The 18,408-nt window shown below is 41.2% G+C and overlaps 2 protein-coding genes across 4 annotated transcripts in view; one reads left to right on the top strand and one right to left on the bottom strand.

The window, feature by feature from the left end:
- USH1C (USH1 protein network component harmonin) overlaps positions 1–12,079 on the bottom strand; it is a 47,113-nt gene extending 35,034 nt beyond the window's left edge. The window contains exons 1-4 of one of the 3 annotated variants that reach the window (XM_048307952.1): positions 11,999–12,079; positions 8,078–8,145; positions 5,928–6,071; positions 5,303–5,441 (exon numbers count right to left, since the gene is read on the bottom strand). In XM_048307952.1, coding sequence (XP_048163909.1) covers positions 5,303–5,441; positions 5,928–6,071; positions 8,078–8,145; positions 11,999–12,034 — 387 coding nt within the window. In that variant the 5' untranslated portion in view covers positions 12,035–12,079. Of the gene's footprint in view, positions 1–5,302; positions 5,442–5,927; positions 6,072–8,072; positions 8,146–8,441; positions 8,601–11,998 lie in introns of those variants that run through there. The other 2 variants (XM_048307951.1, XM_048307953.1) reach the window with 2 other exon arrangements.
- A 2,632-nt stretch (positions 12,080–14,711) lies between these two features.
- OTOG (otogelin) overlaps positions 14,712–18,408 on the top strand; it is a 94,754-nt gene continuing 91,057 nt past the window's right edge. Inside the window, exons 1-2 of the mRNA XM_048308285.1 lie at positions 14,712–14,763; positions 15,964–16,054. Coding sequence (XP_048164242.1) covers positions 15,973–16,054 — 82 coding nt within the window. The 5' untranslated portion in view covers positions 14,712–14,763; positions 15,964–15,972. The remainder of the gene's footprint in view (positions 14,764–15,963; positions 16,055–18,408) is intronic.

The raw sequence follows: 18,408 nt of genomic DNA, 5'->3' as shown, positions 1-18,408 counted from the left end.
TGAGTTAACATTTTAAAACGTTTTTAGAATCATACAATCTGGCAGTAATTTGATGCAAAGGTTAGATAATGTTGATTCGTGAATACTTTCTGAATTACAGGTAATGTCCAGATCAGACTTACCTGTATTTGTTTTAAATTAATACCAAACACCAAAAGAGCAAATTAATGGCCAAATAACAATTTTATAAATACTTTCTACTATAGATCATATTTGTACTCCACAGATTACCTTAAACAGAAGACCCTGTGTTTTAATTCAAATAATTTTGGAATTGTTTTCTTCTTTTATACTTCAGCATAAGTATTATGCTTTTAAAGTTTGCTTTTACCATATGTTTTCTGAAATACATTCTTAACTATTTTTGATGTATAAAAACTAAAGTTGGTCTTTTTATCTTGCCTGATTCTGGATTCAGAAAATGCATTATTTTAATGGACTTTACCCCTTTGTCTTTTTTTGGGGACTATGCAATCCAATGGCAGCACCCCAAGGACAATCCCTGGCAGTGTTCAATTTACTAGTGTAGAGCAGACAGGGTGATTTCAGCCGCCTCTATAAAATGTCAAATCTTATTTATCAGAATACAATCAAAAAGTTTCCCTTCCTCTAATATAAATCCAAATTTGATATGCTATGATGACTGGAGTAGAAATTTCCAAATTTCTATGAACTCTGCCTAATGATCCTCTTATCCAGGCAGGCTGAAAAGGAATCAATGATTTAATACACTGCCCACTTCATTTAGGGCAGTGCCTTATTATCTGCTCAAGATTATACTGAAAAATGCCAGGTCCTGGCTAAAGCACCACAAGCAAAGACTTTTACTTGACATGAACCACGTGACATGGCTGTATGAAAATTAGTTCTTGATTTCTTCCATTATCAAAGGAGATCCACCCATTGCACAGTAAGATATACAAATGATTACCAGGAAACTACCTTAAAAAAACCCATCAACAGTATCATCTTATACCTCTGATCTCCACAAGGACAAAGCCAAATACTTTGGCTTTACTTCTCTCCAGTAGCATTTCCTCTGAAGTACTGTGAATATTTGTTATGTAAAATGTATTTGATGACACTTTTCTCATCAACATCGGCAGCAAGGGATTTTTTTCTTACTTGATGAAACTTTGTGTGCGTCCTCACAAACGTGTCTGGTTTCACAGCAGCATTATCCCTAGTTATGATTGCTTAAAATGTTGCATTTAAAGACTCAAGTGTCAAGCTCCCAAATACCATTTTAGGCTTAAGTTTTCCATGCTGGTATCTGCGTGAAGCTGATTTCAAGTTTCAGCAAAGCTAAAGCAACTATTTTTATTCAACAGAATTTGAATTTGGGTGGAATGCGTTATCATGCTCATTAAAAAAAACAAACCTACAATTACTTTGTTGATAGGCTCTGTGCTTTCATTTTATATGAGAGGAGTGAGTGGAACTGGAAGTAGGAATTCCTCAATACAGCCTGTGTTCTAGAGGCTGTAACACACACAGAGACACAACACTGGGTGACAGGACATCGGGCATGCTGTCACCTTCTGCCTTTTTTCTTATGTACTAATGACCACTGAATCTTCCTACTGCGATCTGTCCAACTGAAAAAAAACAAAAACCAAACAAAAACAAAACCCCCAAAACCCCAGCAATGTATCTTGTTTATTTCTTTCACAAGCTTTTCTAGTTCTTCTGGGAAGTGTCTCATGCTCTGCAATACTACACAAAACATTAACAACATGTCCACTCTACCAGCTCCTGTGTCACCCTTTTCACTGAAGCTGAACATTTCTGTCTGACACAGCACAGCATGAGAAGGCTACAAAAGCCAAGAAAACTGTCCTGCAGAACGGAACACACCCGCAGAGGAAAAACAGGACTGTGGTCCCTAGCCTCTGACCAGTGGGACATCCGCTCCCTCTGCTGGGCATCCAAAAAAATCTCATCCAGGGCAACGGCCTGCACTCCTAAGAGCCTGACAGTTTTTATTCATGCCAGTTGGATTTTTTAAAATAACCTTTAGTAAGAGCAGAAATAGGTCAGTAATGAAGGATTTTGAACATACAACCTGTGGTAAAACTACAGAATCAGACAAGAAAAGCACATGGGGTCTGCAGTTTAGAGTTACACCCCTGATAGCTCTTGCTGTCACTCATTTAACCAACTTGTTCCAAAGATTCAAAACCACATCCACCCACCCACCCACCTTTTCTGTTGATTTTACATATGTGATGGTGGTGGGGGGGTTTGTTTGATTTTTGTTTCGTTTAAGATACTCCCTTTACTCACATCTTCCACATCATGCAGGCTATAACAGACCATGGAGCCTGGGTTTGCACAAACCCAACCCTTTAAAAGGGTCACCTATCATTCTGTTACTGACTCCAATGCCTTAATGCACAGAAGCCCCCAGTTTTAGGGCTGCAAATGGCAGTGCCATCATGGGGCTTCTTTTCAGCAGAACTCATGTTGTTCTGAGGATGTCAGCATTCACTGAGTCAAATCTGTTCTCATCTCCCCAAGAGGCACTTACAAAATTATAAATGCACGCAAGAGCATTTTATTTTTCCCTCCAGTACGGAAATGAGCTTTTCCCATACAGATATTTTCAACAATCCTCTTTACTAGACTGTCATCTAATTTCTGAAACTCAATGCTCTTCACTCAACCTAACAACATTTATATTGCTGACAGACAATGACTGAGGGGGCTTTACAAATAACCCAATCTAGGTTGAACTACAGGAGATGTATAGGCATACAGCAAACTGCTTCTCTTTAGGATACTTGAACAGCTTTTCCTGAATAAAGGTGTCTCATACTGGGGTAATTAATAGCTGTTTTCATGTATTTTGTTACTTTTGTACTGGTATCACTGTATACCAACCTAATGAATCAGAGCTGTAGAGATAAAAGTCTGTGGGACTGAGTAGAGAACAGTAACAATTATTTTGGTATTATATCACAGTTTCCCCTTTCCCTATCGACAGGGAGATGACAGACTTTTTAGAAAAAAGATGCAAACCTAACTTTTCTCAAGTAAAATGCCTATTATTTGTAACTTTTAACATGAGAAATATAATATTTAGTGCTTCTAGGAAATTGAAGGGGTTCATATAATAACATCAACTGTTTCAAATTTCCCATTTTGTGTACTTCTTCCACTTTCATCATTCACACCAATCACTTTGTATTCAGCAGGATCCTCACACACAAGTATCAAAAAGCAGTGGAGGGGGAGGTGGGGAAGATGGAGTCCATTTCTTAATGGAAGGACAAAACACTTGTGCCTTTTAGAGAAACTGTAGTCAAAAAAGGGTCAAAACTACAAGTGCCACAGAGAACCTTCATTATTATTTGGTCATTTTAATGTGACTTGGAAATTACTTCAAGGAGAAATCATGCAATCTGGACTGGAAATTTTAAAAGCAGCAGGATGTAAAACTGATGTACAAGAGAAAATCATTATACCTTTCTCAGACAGCATTTTTGGGATAGAAAATGTGTAGAGATTTTGTTAAATAAAGCAGGTGGGTGAAATTTCAGAAGCAGTTGGCTTTACTGTGAGACAGCAATTTAGAACAATGGGCTGCCTGTCAGGTCTTGTTATTCAGTGAGGTTCAGAAAGTGCCTAGTGCCACCTATTATTCAGGCACTTTAGGTTGAGCTTTAACACCACCTATCAAAAAACAGAAGCCAGGCAGTCACAGGAGCTGCAAAGCACCATCTGCCCATATTAATTCATAAAATCTAACCCTAACAAAATCACAGTCAAACATACTTCCCCCTTACTGTACCTACTCTGCCTGCTAAACACTAACCATGTTCTGAGTTGCAATAAAGTTTGTCCACTCCAGCCCAAAGATCCTTCACAATCCCACTCACTGACACCAACATGTACCACGATGACCTCAGTCACAGAAAGCCATGGGGCCTTTTTGTCTACTGAGAAACTAGGAAAACTGGCATCCTTATTGGAGCACAACAGCTGAACATAACTCCTTATCCAATGATCATGTGAAAATGTTAGTCTGAAACAAGCAGAGCTGCAACGGTGCATTAAGATCTATGTACTAGCATGCCAGTTTAAGCTCTTTATTGATCAGCATCATTAGTGCTTTCCAGTATTTTCCAGATGTCACAAAAGCCATATAAGTGACTGGTCTCAGTCTTTTTCTCAAGTTTCTAGCAGTGGAGGAAGGAAGCAGATGGAATCTCTCCACAGAGCTAACCACAGCCCAGGAGCAACTCCCTTGTGTACACTTCCCATTCTTGCTGTGTAATGTAGATGAGGTACATGCAACTTTTGTAGTGCAAACTCTGAGAGGATTTTAATCTGAGAGAGTTGTGGGATAATACTGAAGCATACCTACAAAACATGCTAGCCTAATTAAACACTGCAATGAATCTTGCCAGTCTAACGTATTTTGAACTAGTATTAAACATAATCCTTAGCCATCAATACTTTCAGCAAATATTCAGGCTTGACAAATTAAAAGTAGAAAGGCATATTAGCCTTTCCACTCACAAACTCAGACCTTTAATACACCTTATCAGATTCAAAGTCTGAAAGATGCAGACATTTGCCACAGCAATTTCTCACTTCACTTCTCACTAAGCACATGCCGCAACGCCACATCCAAAAAGAAACCAAACACCCAAAACTTCATTAATGCAAATTGCACAAGTATTGCAGTGTTTCTACATAATTATTTTTGCCAACCTTATTGGCAAGTTCACGTATCTAAAATTCAATACAGGAAGTGCAATTCTATGCAGTACAGAGGACACTAGGAATAGTTAAAAATACGTTCTTTCTTCCATTGCATAAAGCAAACCCCCCACAATTTATACGTGAAGTTCAAGTAAGCATTTAATTGCACAAATTGTATCAGTGCAAGGTGGAATTAACACTTTCAGTATTTATATGCTCTGTTCTACATTTAATCAGAACTTGGCAACTTAAAATACTCTTCTACTAGAAGATCTAGAGATCTTTCTTTCCATCTGCTTACATATAACCGCTGCTACTCATGAAGTATAAACATTCCAGAAAAACCTTTAACCTTCAAAAATTATCATATCCCAAACAAGGAAAAAAAAAGGTTTACATATCACTAAAAACAACAAAATGAACAGTTTTAATTACTTGATTCACAACTGGTATAACAGTATTTACCATGGCATTGACGTATATATCTTAGGAATTCTACTAGAAGAGACAAAGAGCACCTTAGCAAAAGCAATTTCTAAATGTTAAAGAAGAACCCTCAGCACCTAACAGTACATGAATATAATTTTCTTACCTGAAGTCCAGCATTGTCTGCCTGTCCTCCTTTAACTAACTGGGAGATGAAGAGGCCACAGCTGAATTCCACTCCACCTCTTACACTTAATCCAAGCCCTTCAGGATTCAAACGATCCAATCTCACCTCTTTCAGCTTTCTGCAAAAATGGAAACAATTGAGTGTTCAGCTGCATAACACCTTCTCTCAACAACGTTTCAGATGAAAGTTAGACACTATTTTTCTCTGATATAATTTAGGCATTTAAAAAAAGCAAGTTGACTGAAGTTTGGATGGATGTGTGTTAACTAAAGCCATCAAGTTTATTCATATGAAAAGACATTTGCAATCACTGAAACTGCTCTTAGAGGGTTAGAGCTATGAGAGTTTTTTTTTAATTATTAAATGCAGGAAAAATGAGAAAAGATTGTTTTTGACTCCTTTACCCTGCTTTTACTAGATTAAACTACTTGGCAAACAATTTCAGGCAGCTGTACTTCTACGAAATATAGCAAAAGCAAAATAACTATGCCCAGCTCTACAAAATGAACACTATTTTACTCTGAATTTACCTGGATACTCAGTATTTCCTGCTTGTATTTAAGTTAGCTGCCTTTTTTTTTGTTGCTGTTCTGCATTCTCTTACCGTGAGCGTTTGGGTGTAAGCTGATCATATTCCACCTGGTGTTTTAATGGGATGAGTGGGCGGATAGCATCGAACAGAGGCAACCTGCTTGGTTCATTAATCACCAGTTTTAGGTCCCCCACAAGCACTGGGAGATTCATAGACCTGCAAAAACACAGCGACAAAACAAGCACAAGTAATCAACACATCAAGAAAAAGCTTCGTTTGATAAGTTGTTGTGTATGTGGCTTCAATGTTTGCGTGTTCTTTCAAGCTACCAAAAAAGATATTTATGCAGATACTGGTTTGACAAAAGCAAAATAGCCTCTGAGAAAGCAAACCTTCTGAAAATAAAGAATACTTGCTTCAAAACATGTGACATCTTCTATACATTCACTTGATCCTTTATGGACATGCACATCACGTTTATAGATGACATCTCCAATTTCATTTTTGGAGTACCCACAAGATTTTATGGAAATGTTTGAAAATAACTCTCCTGATTAGACATACTTGCCTAACTAGATTGTTTTTCTTCACTAGTTAGGAATCCTTGCACATAAATCTAGGCTACAAGCTCCTTCCTTTCCTGAACTTAGAGGACTGAAAAATTGCTTCAATCCAGGAAATAAAAAAATCATCACAATATTCAGCAGCTAGAGCAAAGACTTTGTTTAAGTTTCAATTTTTGTTCAAAATCAGATTTGAAGGGTGATCAACTACTTAACAAAACCTACAGAAGTTAAACTGCTGTGAACATCTCTTTCATGAGAGCTAAGCAAACTGGTCTCCTTGAAACTGTCAGCATGGAGATAGTTACAGGTTCCAAAATACACTTTGCTGTACAGCTGCAGGAGTGGAGGAACAGCTAAGGTTCATTGGATCTACTCCTATAAAATATCCAGTTAAACTTACTCTGTATTATTTGCTGTTCCCTTTCTTTTAATTTACATTTCCTGGCATGCAACTTCTCTGAAGCATGGGCAGCGAAAATACGGATCAGGAATACCTATATGGGATTAGAGGTCAAATACTTCTGGAAATGCTATTCACAGTGAAGCAGACATTAAGTGTTAGCTCCAACAGCAACTGCGCATATTTTTGCCCTGGGATATTTCATAATGTATTCCCAGGAAGTGATATGTGATCAGTACAGGTTCACAGAGATATTGAAAATCTTGCCCAAGACACTGCAGTTTTAGAAATTGTAGAAAAGTTGCCATATGCATTGTTAATTTTGTAACTGCAAGAACATTTTAAATAATTCAGATCTACTGAACCAAGTGGCTTTCCAAACAACAGTCTTTATGAATGGAAAAGCAATTAGACAGACCTGAGTGAAACTGAATCAGATAGGCAGCTGAATACCCCCATAACTCCAGCTCAGTGCAAACATCAGGTGGCAACGTCTACATTTCACTCAGCTGAGATGCTTTAATTACGATATTAATGGAGACAATGTCTATCAGAGCCACTTGTCTATGATTAGTGGAAAATACATTCTCATCTTCTTTGAAAAACAATGGTTTAGAGGCTGGTGTCATTCTCAGTGATACAAGTCTGAGGCAACTGTGGTAGAAATCAGTTCAGCAAAAGGACTGGTAATAGGCCTATCACCTTACCAATTTTTTACCATCACTTTGTAATAAGCCAGAGTCATTAAACATGCCAAACAGATTCCAAGACTAAATTTTGCCAGTTTTCTGAAAAACAGTTGCAAAATTGTTATCTGAAAAGTTATCAAAAAATCTTCGAAAAGTGATGTCAGTGAAAACCTTTGTGCATGTGGCATTAATAATACTAATCCAATAAGCATTATTTGGAAATGTTAAGGAATTTTATTAATGCTCTCTTCCTGTTTTCCAAGAACAGTTCTATCATGCAGGAGCTTCCCCACACACACCCCCAAATATGAATCCACCAAATGCTTTTACAAAGCTGCCAAGTCATAAAACCAAAGTAACTGTATAAGTGATTACAGACATGCTCCTTCTTTGCCTGCAGGTTATGCTGTGAAACCACAAGATTTCATTAAACGGGACAAAACCCTCTTATTTCAACTACATTCCTAGTAGCATATAGAAAGACTACTTAAAATTCTGAATATAAATTTTTCAAATTTAAAAATATTAGTAAAATTCTACATGAACATCTATAAAGCTAGACCTTACTGGTGGTACATCCGCAGCACATCATAAAGGTAATCCTTCTCCGCTTCATTGTCAATTAATAGATTGACCTGAAAACCCAAAGACATTATCATTAATCTCTGACTTAGTAGCCACGAATGCTGGACATAAGAGACTTTCACAGATTCTTAAGCCATAGAGCAAAGATTTCATCAAGGAAAAAGAATTTTTTTAAGATAAACATGTTTTTGCAACAAAGCTTTACCTCAAAATGTCACACTTACAACAAGACTTCCTAAAATTAGTATTACAAATCATTAGAAGAGGTGGTGAATACTGATATATTCCGTGTGCTAGATCTCCCCTCAGTATTAGTATTATTACAACAATATCACATTTGTCTTACCTGATAATCACTGTACTGTTGAACGAATGTCTTCAGAAACCTTTTTGGCCACTCATTAATGTAGCACATGCTGTCACAGATAAAGCCACCACACTGAGATATAATCTATGTCCTGTCGTCCAAACCACCGATTTCAGGAGCTCACTTATAGCGTTATGCAAACTGCTACACCTCTGCTCCTCTTTGCTCCAGCTCTTAACTGATAGAACTTGCTAGTTATTCTTTCCTCCCCCACTAATAGTACCTTTACCTAAACCAGTGTCATATTACTATGCCTGCTCTTGGATAATTACAGTAAATTAAAGCAAAAGAAAACCAAACCGGAATTCTTACATGAGGAGTTCAATTTATATTCAGTGATAGTGAGACCCCCCACTAATCTTACTTGTAGTGAGAGGTCACATCACATTAGTTTTACATCTGGACAAGCCTGATGTTTAGGAAAACAATTTACATCTGACCTAAAGGGTAATATTACTGTGATGTGAAGACTGAGAAGCAATTTGCATACTTAAAGAAAGGCCCTTTCTTTCTAGGTTTGCAATGGTTTGTATTATGTTCTAAACTAAATACATGCTTCATATTCCTTTTGTCCCACTTGGCTCTCAATAGCCAGCAAGACTTCACATACCAGTGGTTTTCTATTACTTGTACCTTTTGGCTCTCTAAAGCCAGCAAGACTTCGCATACAGGTGGTTTTCTGTTACTTGTCTCCTCTGGAAAAAGACACTTTGAAAACACCTAAAGGCCAGAAAGCTACACGCAGGTCAAGACTGCTTTACAGTAACACCAGTGAGTAAACCAATTTATTCACAGTGAATTTCAAAACACAGAGGATAAAGTCTGACTTAAAAGGAAATAAAATGTTTGCAGTCAAAACTTCACCAACACTGTGCAAGGCTAATTGTAAAGGTAAAGCTCAAGATAAAACTAATTCCAGCATCCATTGTTTCACTTCCCTGACAGGTAAAATAGAGAGCTCAATCCCCAGTGCTAGCTAAGATACTGTATGAGCAGTGTCCCACAAAGAACATTAAATGTTTAAGTGCATCAACCCTGCACAGCAAAGGGCAAAACCATCATCATCATCTCTTCTCCTGATGGGGAAAACAAAGAGTAAAAACATTTCATTTTTCTTCCAGTATGCTATCTGGTGGATACATCCCCATTTCCTCTCAGAAAATGGAGGGCCACATCTAAATTCTGCTATTTTCTTCTCACAAAACTGTCAGTCTTCCTGTTTGACTCCTGCACTTAGCCTGCACCAGCAACTTCCTTATCCTCTGACAAAACCCAACACCCACACAATTTCTAATATATTCTGAATGCTACAGCTGGGTTCATCATCCTGGGCCACCCCTACTAATGGGTCATTCTCCTCCTTCTGCCTTCTATTCCCCCAATTATCACTGCATCATAGCCACCTGCATCTCTTACCATTTTCCTAATTCTTTAACTCCTCAGGATAGAGTCTCACTGTAGACATTTGATTTACCTGGGCTTATCATGAGCTTCTAAAAGCTGACTCTAATTTCTTTAATCCTAAAATATCATGCTCCCCACCATCTTAAAAAAAAAAATTTAAAAACCAGTGGTGACATGGTATAACTTGGATCACAGAAGTATTTTAGTACCTATTTCTTGAGAAAATAACTGTAGAGTCATGGGATAGCTGATTTTCACACCTTTTAAACCAAGGATATTAAAGAAAAACCATCTGGATACAGCCCTGGACAATCTGCTCTTGGTGGCCCTGAGCATGGGGGGTTGGGACAGACAACCTCCAGGTGGCCCTTCCACACTCAACCCTCTGTGATTATTTAAAGAGTCTTCACAGTAGTTGCATCATTTATGATCCTAGAATACAAAGAGTTGCTTATGCTCTATTTCTCACTACATAGATTGCACTGTTTCTCATAGAAATTAGTAAGAACTCATCACAAAATCTGCACCTACATAGTAAAAAAAAAAAATAAAATAAGAAGTCTGTCAAGAAGTCTACCAAAGTTTATTCAGTGGAATAGAAGCTGTGGGGAGCAAAAAGCACTTTTTGGTGTGGAAAAAGTTCAAATGACAATAATGCACTACGTTAACACTAGCCCAATCTGTCCGGTTTCAAAGAAGAGTATGAAGTCCTATTTAAGCTACACAGATTTCGGAAAACTATTGAAGGAAAGGGAAGAACTGGTCAATATATTTGCATATATTACATACTTTACATTGCTGCTTGATTGATAGGGAAACTGATCAAAATTGCTAAGAAAAAATAAACTAAGAAAAAAGAAAATAAAGAAAGTGGCCATTAACTCAGGAAATTTAGATCCTGTAGCTGAGCATCTTCACCGGTGTGTCACAGAAAAAGTAAGCATCCAAGACTGTGGATGCCACAGAGGCCACTAGAAGCAGGAGGATAGAAAATGAAGAAAGACCTGTTTCAATGTCTTCTGACTCAGAAAAAGTTGTCACTGATATCTGCATCGCAGCTGTTTGCAGCAACACTGACAATACATCTTACGTTATCAGGGGTGGGGCTTGAATGATTTATGAATTGTAGCAGCAATGAAAGGGAGAAGGTTTAAAGTTCAAGACAGTAACCACCCACCTAGAAACCAGACTCTCTGAAGAAATGTTGCACAACCCACTGTCGAGTTATATAGTAACAGGGAGCAAGGCAGAATCAACGGGCTGGATGACTACAGTCATTACTATGGAATACCCAGGTCCTTAATGTTTTTGAACTCCAGTTTGACATACAGTGGGTTTTTTTGCAGTCCCTCTAATTCATCCTAACAATCCTTTAGTTAATGTGTTTATCACCAGGTGACAAATACTTCTATAAAACTTCACATTACTTTGCAGAAATTGTGTGTCCCAGCTGACAAAAAAAAAAAAAAAAGACCAAACAAAAAAACCCGAAACACTACAGAAAACTTTAATCTGAGAGAGTCCTGAACGGCTTGGCAAAAACATCTTTTACACATGCAAACTATTTTCCTCCTCCTTTCCTTAATTAGAGCTTTCTCAGCATTCTTCGCTCATACAATTTCGCGCTCTGCCGAGCACTTATTTAACCGGGTAAACGACAAAAGGACGGTGCCAGGCAGCCGGAGCCGCTCCATGTATCAAGTGCATTTGCCCATGAGTGCACACGCACAATTGCGCCGGGGAATGATGTTAAGGTGGAGCCGCAGCGGGCCGGGCCCCGGCTGGGCGCTCCAGGGCCGAGCGGGCACCGCCAGCGCCCGCACTCCAGCACCTGCCCTGCGCCTCCCCGAACGGCACCGGCTGCAACGGGGCATTAAACAAAAATAAATTGTACCAAGCCCTGGAAAAGCTCGTGCATTGGGGACCGTTCCTCTTCCCTGCCTCTCTTTCTAAGGGTTTTACACCCATCATCCCCTCCCCGGAGGCTGCCACCCGCGCCATTGGCAGGGCAGTGCAAAGTCCCCGAGCTTCTCCCTTCCTCCGCCGTGGCAGAGCCGTGGCCGGCCAGGGGGGCTGCGCTGCCCCAGCCTCTGCTGCCGGGGAGGCGGCCCCGGCTGTGCCCGCTGCCTCACCTTGTGCCGGAACTCGCGGGCGACGCGGCGCTCCATGGTGCGGGCTGCGGGAGCGGCGCGGGCGCTGCGCGGGTGCGGGCGCTGCGCGGGGCGGCTGCGCGAGCGAGGCCGCGCCCCGGGGCGGTGGGAGGTGCGCCCGCCGCCCCCTCCAGTATTCCCGACAGCGCAGGGGATGAGCAGCTGAGCATCCTGCGACCCCCGGCCTGGGCTGCTTGCGGCCGAAACGGTGGAGAAAGAAAAAGTACATTAAACATCCGTCCGTACACGGCCCCCGCCCCGCGGTGTGCTACCTGGGCTGATTTTTACTTCTGGTGCTCCTCTAACGGCACAGAGCTCCCATACGAGTTTCTCTCCTGTATTTGTAGGTATGCATGCGTGTCACTAACCCCAATAGTTAAGGAAAGCACGAGGATGTGGAATTTAAAGCATACTAACACACGGATTAAAAACAAAACAAATCTAAGCCCAAACGAGGAGAAAAATTTGCTTCAATAAATTGTTGTATGGCAAATAATCTCAACTTCTTTATTTTTAGGTAAGCAGAGTGAAGCTGATACATCACTGTCTAAATCTGACTTCCCCCAGCCATTCCCACTAACAAGAGTGTTGTTGCTTATAAATAGAACCTCTGACGTGGCTGCTGTGAGTAACTGCAGAAGAATCAAGCTCGGAGCACCTGAAAAGGAACCTATTTCAGACTAATCTCTTTCATACTACTTTGTCTTGAGCTGGTTCTTCTCCCACTTTCCCTACTGTAATACAAAATCATAGACTTCTGCAGTCAGGAGAGTGGCAAGTGGAGGACGTGCTAACCCAAGTCTCTTGGTCTCCAAGCAGAATCACCTTTAACCACGTAACTCCAGAGAGAGCAGGGTTTCCTGGATAATCAGGAAATTTATGAGATGGTTCTGAAGTCTTCATTGCTTCAAATGCACCACATTAAAAGATGGTGCAATTATGACTGATTAGTAGTTTTAGATAATGAAATCTTTCCTAGGAAGAAATCAAATTGCATCTAAATTAGCCTCAACTCTTCTTTGCTACTTGTGGCATTAACGGAAAATGAATAAAGTGAGCAGCTCATTTAGTAGGCAAAGAAATACATTAAAGTGTGTGTGGTGTAACTTGATTCCTGTTGCTTTTATCTACTTTCTCTACTTCCACTAATGTAACCTGGATCAGAGAAAGTGCACCAAAGCCAAGCACATGCTGCACTCAGAGCAGATTGGCTCTGCTATAGGCTGAGGCTAGCACATAATTCTAAAAATCTGTTTGGGGTTGTTTGGAAAAAGCTGTGTCAAAGTTAAAGGATATCATTTATTCCTCACGTTCTTTTCTCTCATGCACATTCTCCGTCCAACACTTACAGGAGGGAACAGAATTCTCAGTGAAAACATCACTAGTTTTCCATCATTTCATTAGAAATGAAACACAAGAAACACAATCCACAGGGACAAATTACAAAGGCAGAAAAGAGATCTTTTTAATGACTTACTGTTAACAGACTTCCCAAAGCAGTCAGAAAAGGCCCCTTTTTATCTGAGACAGTTTCTCACCTGGTATGGGCAGCTTCTAAAGCTTCTGTCATAAGATATGCAAACCTGAAGAATGATGGGGAGAGAGACAGCAGCAGATGGGAAAGGGAAAATAACAGAGGAAAGGTAACAGTGATAGGAGGAGAGAAAAGGGAAGGAACATAATGGAAGGAAGCAAATTTAATCATAAGGGGTGAAAAAAAGAAAGAAAAAAGAGGAGGAATAAACATGGAAAAGGCTCCACAGAGAGCTCCAGAGTGTGAATTTATAGTACAACAAAAAAAAGTTATCAGAAGATATGGAAACCATCCGTACACGTTAGCTGCATGCTGCATTCAGTGTATGTCTTACTTAAGTCTGTCGTTATTCAAGTCCTGACACCTGTTTCAGTGGGGCCAATGCTCCGTGCTGAGCACGGACAAGATTTGCAGCAGGAGCGGGCGGCTCCGGGCCGCGCTCGGTCCGTGCTCATCCCCAGGAGCTGTGGGAGCAGCCCCGGCTCCGCTCGCCTCGGAGTGGGCGCTTAGAGCGGCTGTCCCGGCTGCTGCTGCTGCTGCTGCCGAGACACCGGCACACGAACAGTCTCCCAAAGCCCCGGAGGGCAGAAAAGTGGAAGTGAACGTGTGGAGGCGGCGAGGTCACAGCGCCGGGCACGGCCAGGGAGGGACAGGCGATCGCGGGGGAGCGGCCGGCCGGGCCGGACCCCGCTGCCTGGCGAGGGGCGGTGTCCGGGGTGGGCGCTGGGGAAGGGCCGGGCTCGGGGCGGGGGGCGGGTGCGGATAAACCCCCCGGCCGCCCCGCCCGGGAGGGTGGGCTGAGCTCGGGGCATAGGTAGAGGCTGGAGCTCCGCGGGCAGTCGCTGCCGCCCGCATGGAGACCCGGCTCCTCCTCGGGGCGCTGCTGTGCGCCTGGCTGCCCTCGGGTGAGTGTCCCGCCGGGCAGGGAGCGGCGTGGGATGGCGAGGGAGGGCGGGCAGGGCAGTCCTGGCCATGGCTAACCTGCCGCCGTTGCCTTGCAGCCCTGTCTCCGTGGGGTGCCTGGGCGCAGCTCCCCGCCGAAGGGGACCCCCCGCTCCCCAGGTGAGAGCCGGCCGGGCACAGCGGGACCCTTTCCGGGCTGGGCGGGTGGGTGCGCTGCCCGGGCCGAGCCAACCCTGCTCTTTTCTCCCCCCTCAGCCGAGGCGGCACCGCGGGACCCCGGAGCAGGGGCGGCCTCGCCGCGGCGGTGCAGGTGAGGGTGCGAGCTGGGCAGAGCGGATGGCGGGCGGGTACCGCGGGGCCGGGCGCTGCCACTCCTCCCTTGGGGGATCGGGCCACCGGGATGTGCGGCTTCCCTCTGGGGAGGCCCCGGGAAGAGAGCATCCACCACATTGCATCCAGGGCTCGTGGGGCTGATGAGCTCAAGGTGGTGCCGGGCTTCCCAGCGCCGCCGCCGGGAGAGACCCCTGTGAGGGGGCTGGCTGTGCAGGACAGAGGGATGGGTGTTCTGGTTGTCATCAGGATAATGTGCTTCTTGTGTCTTGCTTCAGTATATCTGTACATTGCTGTGACACCCTCAGTAATTTTGGTGGCTGTTCTCCTCTTGGGGGTTCTTCAGGACTTGCCCTCGAATGTGTGTTTTATGCCAGCCACGAGGAGTGTCAGTCCTCAAAGTTTAGTGTTTAAGCAGCAAGAGAAGATTGCATGACTGTATCTAGAGTTTCAGCTTGTTCCAGAAGTTTTGTGTTGGACGAAGCATCCTTGCTCGAGGCAAAGCTGAGGTCTAGTCTGGCTCATCCAGTAATAATTGCTTTGTGGAAGCCTTTTTGCCTCTCAGTAGAGGTAAAGGAGCTGGCAGTATTGGGTATCTACATCACTGCACTCAGGTTTTTGGATGTGGTTTATCTTGGCAACTCGACTGTGTCACTCATGGCATGTTGCTGAAATGTAATTAGGGTGTGTGGTTCCCACTCCCTTGTTTGAGGGTGGGAAAAGGGAGGATTGCTTTGTAGTCCTTGTTTGTGGCTCCTCAGAGGGAGTCACCTTTCTTTCTGCTTTCTCCCTGCTCTTTCTGGGAAGCGCTCAGCAAAGAAAAGATTTCACATAACTGCAAACAAGTAACCAGCTCAACCACCAATAATAGCAAATACTTTTGGATTTAGGTTCTCCCACGAAGAATTCAAGATCTAGTAATACATTTTTTGTTTCTTTCTGGACTAGCCTACTGAACAGAAATCTTCAGTAGGAAATACGTTTAGGAGGAAGGAAAAAAAAACCATACTGGAGTCTTGAATAGAGTGTACTTTTTACTTTATGGTGGAGTTTTTTTGGAATTTTATAGTAAGCCAGTATGAAGCAATGGTCTTACTAAAAGTAGTAAATTTACTGACAGACTGAAGAGACTTTTAGGTGTCTTGTTTATAGCTGCTGATTTCTTTGTTCTTTCTGAAAGGAGTCTGGAATGGCAGTTTATAGCACTTCACCTACGACAATGTCCTTGTCTCAGAACAGGAGAATTCACAGTATGAAATGTGGACCATCCAGTAAGTTATTTATGTTTCTACATAAAGTGACTTCAGCTGTCCCTTGTTTTCTGTGTTGTTTAATCATTCTTAGGAAGAAAAAAAATCCTAAAATGGCTAATACAGGCCTTAATGATAAGGAGGCTCTACCCTGTTTGGTCTCAAAAGTCCCCAGGAGAGTGGAAATTTGTCATGGAGCTTCATCTAACTTTAAGTTTACACCTGGTTCTGTTTTGATTACTTGAAAGACTGTTCCTAACTGCAGGTTTTGTAATAAAGAACTTTCAGAAGGAAAATCAGCTCTTGTAGTGTGATACACATAACGATGTGGATCGCTGTCTAGATGATACTAAATTGTGTCCAGTACCTCTTCTGTGCTTGGGGATTTTTTGTTTGTTTGTTTTTGCTGAGGTGACCTACAGGTGTTTTCTGTGTGATGATCTGTGGGTTAGCAGGATAAGGTCCTTTTGGCCACCAGCTTGCAGCAGTGGGCATTTGCTTGAGGAATGGGCATCTTTGTTTTTTTGATTTTGTCTTATTTTCAGAAGTGAAGTGGATGGGCTTAAGTATCTTTGGTGAAGGGTAAAGATCCTCTGTGTTAGCTCTGCAGAAGGGTCTGGGTTACGCTTGTCTTGTAGAAAGGAGAAGAATGAAGCAAAATAATTCAGAGTAATTTTAGTTAGTGATGCAAACCCTCTTAGTTTCTCTTCAGTCAGCCTGACCACATTGAATGTGGGACCTACATAATAGTGAATAGTCTGGATGTGCATCCCATAGCTTTATGGCACAAAAGGCAAGACTAATGTGTGGAATGGACTCTTTATCAATTGTGATTAGGGTTGTGTCATCTCCAAAAGCTTTTAATGCCTTCAATACACACTGTTTTCAGAAGCTTTTGAGGAGCATGTAGCTGAATGTGGAGGAAGGATACCAGAGTTTAGAGAAGCATAATATTGCTCCAAGAAAAACTATTACCTATGAATCTCTCTCCAGAATATGAAAAAGTTGTAGATATATTGTGTATGATAAAATTGATTTAGAAGCCTAGCACTCTGTACTAGTAAAAATTCCTCTGTTTTTGAGGGTTGCACCATCTTATTGACTAAGAAGTTGTTATGCTCTTCTTTTTATACAAAATGAAGCGGCTTACAAAGAGAAGATATGCAGATCATGCTGAGAAATTTGTTGTCATAATAATAGTTTGTTTCACTGGGTTTAGTTTTTGCCTAGTGAAAATTTCTTTAATGGAACTACAAGATTTCATTTTTTGCTTCAGGTCTGGAAAAAAGATGTGTTATTGTTCAAGTGTGCAGTAAAAACCATGGACATAAACTCATTGCAAGACTTCTATTAAAAAGCTTTTGTCAAGGGTTTATGTGCAAGTTTATAGTTTCTTAAATATGCCTAATATTTAAGAAATGGCAGAACAAATTTAGAACGAGGGAGAACAAAATGATTGTAAATGTCTTATGCTAACTCATCACATGGCTAAGCTTCTAAAGGAGGGTGCAGTTATGATGGCAAGAATTAGGTTTTATTGCTCTCTGTAGATGTGATAGTACAAACTTTTTTGTTTTCTTTCTAATTTGTATTTCTATGAGGCAAAGATATTCCATATGGATTTTCCATTTCTGATGTACTTGTTTTGGAAAGACAATGTTGTTGAAGACATGCCTTAAAAATTATTAATGATTACCTGTCCTTGAAGGCAAATAAAATCAGTATTATTAAACTCTTTTAAACAGTGGAAGTTTCCTTTTTAAATCACAGTAAATTAGTGTGTGGCAAATGGAGTCTATTTTTGTCTGTGTGTGTGAAAGACACATTAAAAAAACAAAACAAAAGAATAATCTGATCTGTTTTGTACAATGCTCTAAATAATTAGAAAAATAGTTTTCATTTTGGTCTCTCCAATTTAAAGAGAGATGCAAGCTGCTATAACTCTGCCCATGGAGTGGGATTTGCAAATGTCTGGGGATGTATGAAATAATAAAACTTTTTTGTTTAAAAAACCTGAGCAAATAGAAACCCAAATCAAAACAGCAAGGTGAGCTGTCAGCTGCTTTCTCTACTTTAGCAATGTCTCTAAGAAAATTATTCTTTGAAGTACTTATAAGTTCACTATAATCACAGTTTTATATTTCATCCTACTACAGTCAATTCTTGCTGCAATACCATTTTTTCTTGTATTCTGTTACTCTATAAAGATAAATCAACTTGTTTTATGTGGAATGAATGCATGACTTGTGCAAGAGATCTCTTTACCTTTGTGTTGTGTTAGTCAATTGAAAGCATTTCAGAAAGTGAAATGTCTTAAGTCATGTCTTACCTGTCACTGGAACAAAAAAGTTGGTATAGCACAAGCAAATGCCAAG

The sequence above is a fragment of the Corvus hawaiiensis genome, chromosome 6 (genome assembly GCF_020740725.1).
Source record: "Corvus hawaiiensis isolate bCorHaw1 chromosome 6, bCorHaw1.pri.cur, whole genome shotgun sequence".
Classification (NCBI taxonomy): domain Eukaryota; kingdom Metazoa; phylum Chordata; class Aves; order Passeriformes; family Corvidae; genus Corvus; species Corvus hawaiiensis.
Note: the sequence above shows the minus strand (reverse complement) of the source record. Positions and strands in the feature narration are given on the sequence as shown.